The following is an 8401-nucleotide window of genomic DNA, read 5'->3' on the forward strand; positions in this document are numbered from 1 at the left end:
AATAATTGTTAAAAGGTCTAATAAACTTAGATTTAAGCTTGATTGACTCTCATTTATATAAAATGTTTTTCTATATTGTATTTTAGGGAAAAGATGCAGATGATAGCACATACAAGTTAATAATTTGAGTACATTTTTTAGCATTTGAAGAAACCATGAAAAAGAACTTTAATGTTTTTTGAAAACTTGAAGATTGCATTAAATATCCTTTAAGGAATAAAATATTCTTTCCTTTTCTAGGTCTTGGCAAAAATCTCCCTCTTTCAGAATTTGACTTACTCTACTTTACTAAAGTCTAAATAATTTTCATTGGCAGGTGGTATGCTTATTCTCACCTCCCAAATGACAATCAGATAGTCTATGAAATAGTTCTCTCAAAATGCCATTTCATCATTACTATGTTCCTCTTACATATGCCAATTTACCGTTGGCTTGTCTTCTGCGATCTCATATTTTTATGATATATTTCATAATCTTAACTATTGTATAAATACCATATTTTGATTTATCATAGGAGTACTTTGATAGCAAGACTAACAATTTCAATGCACAATAAGCATGAAGATAATAAACAGTCCTTTCATTGTTGGATGCAATTAGATAAAGCCTAGCTATTTTCAATGAATTGATTTTCAAAGACTAACACAATATAGGAAATACTGTTGAAAGAATGCATCATATTTTTAAGGAGCTATTCTACTTCAAAAAAGAAATTTAAAGTTTCTATGAGAGAATGGAAACATCAAAAGCAAAGCATTTATTTCCTGCCCACAAACTTGATTTAAGCCCAAAGAGAGCAAGCTTTCATCTGCCACTGCTGATAATTGTTTTGCTATAAATTTTTTTTTTTTTTACTTTGAAGCTATTCACATAAAATAATACATCTTCTAATTCTGGATTTTTGAATTTGGGATTTCAAGGGTTTGTGGACAAAAAAAATTAAAACTTCTATTTGCAATATAGCAATAATTGACCCTTGATAAAATACAGATAATATCTGTCTTGTTTAAGGTTGGTGTATTTTAAACATGAGCAAATAAATGGCAGGTTATTCAATTTTGCCAAAAATATTCAGACTCCTATTTTATGTCAGAAAATAAAATATTTATTCCTATAGCCATTTCTACCTCCTGAAAAGGAATCATTTCATGAACCTTTGGAAGAGATCCTATTGAGGTTCTGAAAGAATCTAATCCTACTTTGTAAGTGACATGCACCAAATAAGAAACTATTCAAGCTATTCATTTTTATTTTTTTATTTTATTTTATTTTTGTCATTTTTATTTTAAAGCCAAACAGGGAAATAAAGCTGAAATGCACTTACTGTACCAGAACTGCCAGATATTGGAATCATTCTCTTCTACAATTCCATTAAACCAACATCTCCAGAAGAATCCTTCATGGTGGAAAGTGACATTTTCTATCTGCACAGAACACAAATGAAGCAACTTGCCATCAACACAAGGAACATAATCTAAGTTAATTCCATCCAGGAAGATTTTAAAGCATTGCATTTTTCCCAAGTAATAATGATCCACAGCTTTCTACATATCTCTTCCATGAAGAAATAGACATTCCACTACTATTTTTGGATTTCAAGAGGATACATAAGGCTGTCCTCATCACTAGCAAGTACGGCAATATTTTGAAAAAGAAACGCACATTCTGTTCACCTGAGCACTTCCCCACTTCAGTCACAAGAAGCCAATAATCTGATCCAAAAGACACCAAAAAGAGTAAAACCCCCAAAGCACCAAAGAGAGCCCCAAAGAAGATGGCGATATTTAGTCTCATTTTCAATTCACGGGTTTCCCTTGAAATCAATTAAGGAAACAAAAAAACAGCAGACACCTAGCTCCTCAACAAAAAAGCATAAAGATTTCGAAGTAGGCAGAATCTTCTTGAGAAGCCTCTCCTAGCTCAAGTTTCGGTGGCTTCTCACTCGCACCGGCTGGGGGATCTGAGCTCCCTCTGCTCTCCCCTGGAGGGCCTCCAGCCCAGCAGCTGAGAATGGCTGGCTATTTTAGGATACTGATTGAGGAGCTGTCTCTCTCCCAGGGGGATCCAAAATTAGCTGACCTTCCCCTGACTGTGGAGGGGAGTACTGGGAACTGGCCGGAATGATCATTCCTGCTGCTGGGTAATCCATAGAAGTGGAAAGAAAACGGAATGGTATGAAGTCACTGACAGTATTGGCCCAAAGTCTTAAGTGTCTAAATAAGTTCCTCTTCATCCAGAAAGACCATTTCACCCCCAAACACACTTAAGACTCTCTTTGAAGACAGAGAACCACAAAGACCTTTCTTGAATACAATTGAGGTCATAATTAATTTCTTAATTCCTTTTAGATATTTTGGGGATATAAAACAATTAGTGGGTCAAAGGATCTAACGAAACAGTGAGTATAGTTCAGGTTTATAACGTAGATATTCATAAGTGTATTTAACAGATCAAAATATGGTAACAGAAACTATTTAAAGTAGAAAAAGTACCTTTATGTAGCATAAACTATTGTCATAAAAACAGAACTTTATATAGCAGCTCCCGTATCTTGTACAAGTTATTCCAAATAATCATCCCAAAGGTGGACTTGTGGGGAAAAAAGTCTCATAAATATATTATTTTCTGGATTAGGGTGAAATAATATGGTCTACTTTTCTTTTGTTTCCTTCATTTTAAATATTTAACTTCCTCACAATGTGGGTCTGAATAGCAGTGAATCTACACTTTTTTCATGCTTCATTTCTATAGCTCATTTCTTTGTTTTCTCTCCATGTCTAAATACCCCAAAGAATAATTTTAAGTACTTGTGTAATATTTAAAGACATGCACTATTCCCATGGCTATATTTTCTTAATATTCTTAGTATAGCGTGGGTCACTGCATCTTCTGAAGAGCATCTGAACCCTACCAGCTTCTTTCACCACTTTTGTTTGACATGGGATGGATCCCTAGACACAAAATTTAGTGACGGCAAGAAGATGGCTCCTTAGTAAGGATGTGGGGCCTTGGCCAGCTCCAGCTACATGCAATCAGAGGTGCCCAAGTGCCATGAAGGGAATTCTAAGTCATAAAATCAATGACTGTGAGGGTTAAATGAGAACATCTGAGCCGATTTCTCATCTAATGCTCAAATCTCCTTGATAAGACACCACATATCGGGGAGATCCCATCGTGGCCCAGTGGTTAACGAATCCAACTAGGAACCATGAGGTTGGGGGTTCGATCCCTGCCCTTGCTCAGTGGGTTAATGATCCAGCGTTGCCCTGAGCTGTGGTGTAGGTCACAGACGCGGCGGATCCCGCGTTGCTGTGGCTCTGGAGTAGGCTGGCAGCTACAGCTCCAATTCGACCCATAGCCTGGGAACCTCCATATGCCGCAGGAGCGGCCCAGGAAATGGCAAAAAAAGACCAAAAAAAAAAAAAAAAAAGACACCACATATCAACAAGCCATGCCATTTTCTGCCTGTGGCATTAAGGATATCAGCATTAGCCACGGGTCTGCCTTAATTTCTGCCCCTAGTTGCTTTCCTAAAAGTTCCTGTACTAGTGATATTCTGTTCTCTGAGATCGTACAGCACACTTAAACTTTCTATCATACAATGGAACCTTCTGATATTTTGAAGAAGCAATCATCTTGTGCCTCCTCAAACTGCAACTTCCACTCCACCCCTTAATATAGGTCTTAATTTTTCTGAGCTAAACATCCCATTCCTTTAAACAACTCCAAATCCCCTTGCAGTTCTACAATTTTTAAATACTTGATCAAAGTGAGGAATAGTAAAATATTTTGGGCATAGTCTAACGAAGTTAATGCCACCACCTTTCTTATTTGGATTCTGTGATAAGCAGAATAATGGACCCCCAGAGATGTCCACACCCTAATCCTAAACTTCACCACATACTCTGTGAATTTGTTAGCTTACATAGTAATTGCCTGGATTATACAGATTAGATTGTGTGATTAGATCCTTCAAAGAAAAGTAGAGAATCTTTTGTGACAGTAGTCAGAGAAAGAACTGTGACTACAGAAAAAGGTTCAGAGAGTTGCCAGTTTAAAGATGAAGGAAAGAAGCCACAAGCCAAGGAATGTAGGCAGCTTCTAGAGAATGGAAGATGAAAGAAAACAGCGAGGAGCCGTGGGGTGGGAATGCAGTTCTACCAACACCTTGGCTTGGGGATTTCTGACCTCTGGAACAGCAGGATAGTGAATTTGTATTGTTTTAAGCCACTAGCTTTGTGTTAATTTGTTACATTGTTACAGCAGCAATAGGAAACTAATAAAGATGCTATAAAACATCTTTTAAGTGGACTTCCAAACAAGTCCACCTTTGGGATGATTATTTGGAATAATTTACATAAAATCAAATTAAGGGGTTTTTTTGGGGGGAATCCATCTTCCAGAAGGACTTATTAACAACTTCTGAGGGTTCAGGCCTTTTATCAGATACATGGGCTCTGACCTCGAGAAGCTCGTGCGCTAGTAGGATTCATTAGAATGGGTGCATAGAGGTTGTAATAATGAGCATCTGGCCACTCCAGACACATTCTCCTGCTTATCCACAAACTCCCTTCCAAGATCACTGTGGGTGTGGTTGTGCAGTTTTATCATAGGTGACAAAGCTGTTGTTTGGAGAAGAGAAATCTTTTTTGGGGGGGGGCCACACTTGCACCATAAGGAGGTTGGTTCCCAGGCTAGACAGAGGTCGAATCAATCAGTACTGTAGCTGCTGGCCTACAGCACAGCCATAGCAATGCCAGATCAGAGCCACGTCTGCAACCTACACCACAGCTCATGGCAACGCCGGATCCTTAGCCCACTGAGCAAGGCCAGGGATTGAACCTGCATCCTTATGGATGCTAGTCAGATTTGTTTCCACTGAGCCATGATGGGAACTGAAAAATCTTTTTAGGAAGGTTTTATTTATTTTAATTTACATCTTAATTACATATAGTATAGGAATCTATGCATTAATACTAAATCTTTAACACACATTGAGAAACAACTAGATTTTTAAAATAAGTAGAAAAGAGTGTAGGATTTTGTTATTGCTACAACTCAGCCCCATTTTGGTCTTAGTCTTGCACGCGCGCACACGCGCACACACATGCACACGTCTTTCTGGACAAGGTCCATCAACTAATAATGTTTTTTTTTTCACCATTTTTGGTTTATCCAAAAATGTATAAGCATCACTATAGAAATGTACATTTATCAAAGCAGCTATTAATGTAACCAATCTAAATGCTTCCAACCATTCACTCATGGGCATCGATTTGAGAAAAACACCACTGACTACTTCTGTCATCATAGAACTGATCTCTTTTAGCTCAATTATCCCCGATGATTATCATAGTGCTTGACACACAAGAGGCACTAAAATAAAAATCCATTTGTATTAGGATTCTTGGCAGTGATGCAAATACATGGCCTCCTGAGCAATCCAAGTGGCAATCCATCCCAGAAGTGCCCTGATCTGACCTGTTCTTGGTGAAACGTGGAGAAAAGGATCTTAGCAAGTCTTTGCTTCCTCTGCAGATGCTCACGAACCATCTTTTTAAAAAAGCCTTAGTAGACTCTGAGAAATGAAACAGAAATTACCTTCTAAGGGTCAAAAAAATATCTTGCTTCCTTAGAAAATCAGACCCACACTTCCCTATCATTGGAAACACTTAACTTTCCATGATCCCTAAAATATTCCCAATAGTCATCCAGTATCTCTTCCCCAAGTTCTCTCAGCAGCTTGAAACACTGTCTCTACTCTGGGCGATAGTTAACCAGCTGCTGTGTTCTTGTGATCCCTTTACAAATTCAGACATTGGATCTTCTCCCTCTCCAGACTCTTTTCTAGCGAAAGACCAAGAAATAAGGGGAGACAGACATACTGAAGCACCAACATCAACTCCCACTAAGTCTACAGAATAAGTCCATTACTGCTGTCTGTGTTCATTCCTTTGTGAATACCGAATCTATTTTGTGTTAGCATGACTGTTAAAATGAATCTGCAAGGACACAAGCATTAGTGGTGTCTCAGGTTCAAACCTGTGGAAGACCTTAATGGTCAGGAAGAAGCGAATAATAGTAATGAATATTCATGAGCATCTTCTGACTCAGCTTTATTTCAACAGACTGGCTTCTCACCAAGTGTCCCCAGCCCTCTTCACACCCGAACACACCATCCTCCCTCCCAGTGAGCTCCCCAGATCTTGGTCTGTTCTGCTTCTCTCCAATTAGGAGGCCCTTCTCTTCCACCCATCTAATGACCTCTTGGTTAACCTATTCGGCAAACATTCACCGTTACCTACTGTGAGGGATATGTTCTTCTGGGTGTTGCGGTGCCATCAGCGCTCCCCAGGAGACTGTGTTAGACAACCTAGACCACGTTCTCATATTTATTTAATTACACTCCAGCTCTTCTAGACAGTTGTGAATTCCTGTGTCTTGCAAAAATGGGTCAAGAAATTCTCTTCAATGAATACATTAATTTAAAAATGAATGGACAAACGAAAGTCCTATGGAAAATTTGCCCCATTATCCTTCACATTCCTGGGGATATGGGTCCCTGCACCTACGGTGTCCCATTATGAAGATCAGGAGGAAATTTCTGGATGCTAAAAAATGCTGTTTCCACAAGGCATGACTGTTATTTTTAATCTTAGAGACACTACACTTCTTATTTCATTTACCAAATACGTATCACTTGCCTGTTCTAAGACAGAGTGCTGTGTCCTAGAACTGCGACAATGAATAAAACATGCTTTGTGACCTCGGTGAACATATATTCTCATGGCCCTGAAGGTATTTCTCTCTTCATTTTGTACATAGAAGGCTTGGAGGCAATTGTGAAAAAGGTGATGTCCCAGCTTCCTGCTTCCCTCCCAAACTTAGTTTCCTTGGTTTCTTCTCTGTGTACCCCTGACTTTCTTGCTCACACACTTTTTAACCTATTATTTTCCATGTTTATGGAAGCAGTTTCAAATACTTTTGAGAACAACAATAAAGACTCCACGATAAAGCAAACAAACACAGACATTTTGTGAAATCAGTTATTAGAAGGCACAATGTATCTGGTTTGATTCTATTTTTCTGTCCTAAAAGATTCTTGAATTTTCTGGTCACCCCTGACTTCTTCCCCCTCATCCTGGCTATTTCCGTCATAATTTCATTTGGTGATCATCCTGACTTTCTGGAAATAATACCCCTTTTAGTGTGTCTTAGCATTGAGAGAAATTGTGGTAAAAATGTTTTTAATTTAAATTTTCAAACTAAAAAAAAATTCAATCTTTTAAAATCTGGAGGATACAAAGATCATTAGCATTCCAAGGTAGTGTGGCAAATTTCTCCCTCAATAAAACTTGACAACCAAAGCCTAAATGACCATAAACAATAGAAGGCTTTGCCTATTTTGGCTGATTTTTTTTTTTAGTTAATGGTGTTTTTTCTTGGTAAATATACTGAAACTTAGCAGAAATCCCTGGTCATATTTAACTTGTGAGTGATAAGGAACACATCATTTTTTTTGCAAGAGGTCATAATTCCCAGTCCTGATACTGCAATAGGCTTAATTATCTCAAAATTTCTAATGAAACTACCCACTCATTCTCAAAACAAAATGAATTCTGGTTTACTTTAGATTTTAAAAAAAATACAAAAACGGCAATATTGGGCACACAAAAGTGCTGAATAGCTGGGTAAACGAATATAGAAATCAAACTTTCAGAAAACTTGAATTTTTAGGAGATTTTAGGGTAGATTCTTTTTTGTCTTATAAGAGTATATTATAAATCTATAATACTTATCTGCTATTCCAATACTCAGAATCTCTGAAAAGCAAAAGCTTTTGGCAAAGCAAACCTGACTGGCACGAGGATGCATATGAACTCTAGTGTTAATTCTCACACAGCTGACTGCACATGCGTGCATGTATTTGAGGACAAGGCCCACCAGGTTCCACTAGGGGAGTTAGGTAATACGCAATATATGCATATTGCTACTTTTCCAAAACTCCCAAAATTCTGAGTTATGAATACACCTGGCCCGTTACAAATAAGGGATTGTGGTCCTATAGTCCTAGATGCAAGATAATAGTCCAAGCGATGATCCTACAATCAACTGTTTCTCTATGATCATTATTGAAACACATTTTTACTGCCCATGAACCATTACTATATGTCTCTGTGACCCTAACAACCTTTTTAATCTCCGTTGTGTATTATGAGTCTAGGTTCTTGTGTATCATTCTCCCTGCTACCTCCCCCATCTAACAATATGCCAACAGGACCACAATCTGTGAGATTTCAAGAGATTATTCACAGGCCTTCTCATCTCACACATAGTACAGGAACAACAAATAAACTCTAAGGGGATGAGTTCTAAGAGGTTCTGTTTCTGTTTACTGCTA

At 38.0% G+C, this 8401-nt stretch overlaps 1 protein-coding gene across 6 annotated transcripts in view; it reads right to left on the reverse strand.

Annotated features, from left to right (window-relative positions):
- The window catches only part of TMEM182 (transmembrane protein 182), a 234227-nt gene extending 232226 nt beyond the window's left edge, over positions 1–2001 (reverse strand). For 2 of the 6 annotated variants that reach the window (XR_002342518.1, XM_021087121.1), the window contains exons 1-2: positions 1663–1995; positions 1325–1424 (exon numbers count right to left, since the gene is read on the reverse strand). Coding sequence is in view for 4 of the 6 variants with exons in the window: in XM_021087121.1 (XP_020942780.1) it covers positions 1325–1424; positions 1663–1794 (232 nt within the window). In the remaining 2 variants the exon portion in view is untranslated. Of the gene's footprint in view, positions 1–1324; positions 1425–1662 lie in introns of all 6 variants that reach the window. The other 4 variants (XR_002342517.1, XM_021087120.1, XM_013995906.2 and 1 more) reach the window with 3 other exon arrangements.

Source organism: Sus scrofa, chromosome 3, assembly GCF_000003025.6.
Source record: "Sus scrofa isolate TJ Tabasco breed Duroc chromosome 3, Sscrofa11.1, whole genome shotgun sequence".
Lineage (NCBI taxonomy): Eukaryota > Metazoa > Chordata > Mammalia > Artiodactyla > Suidae > Sus > Sus scrofa.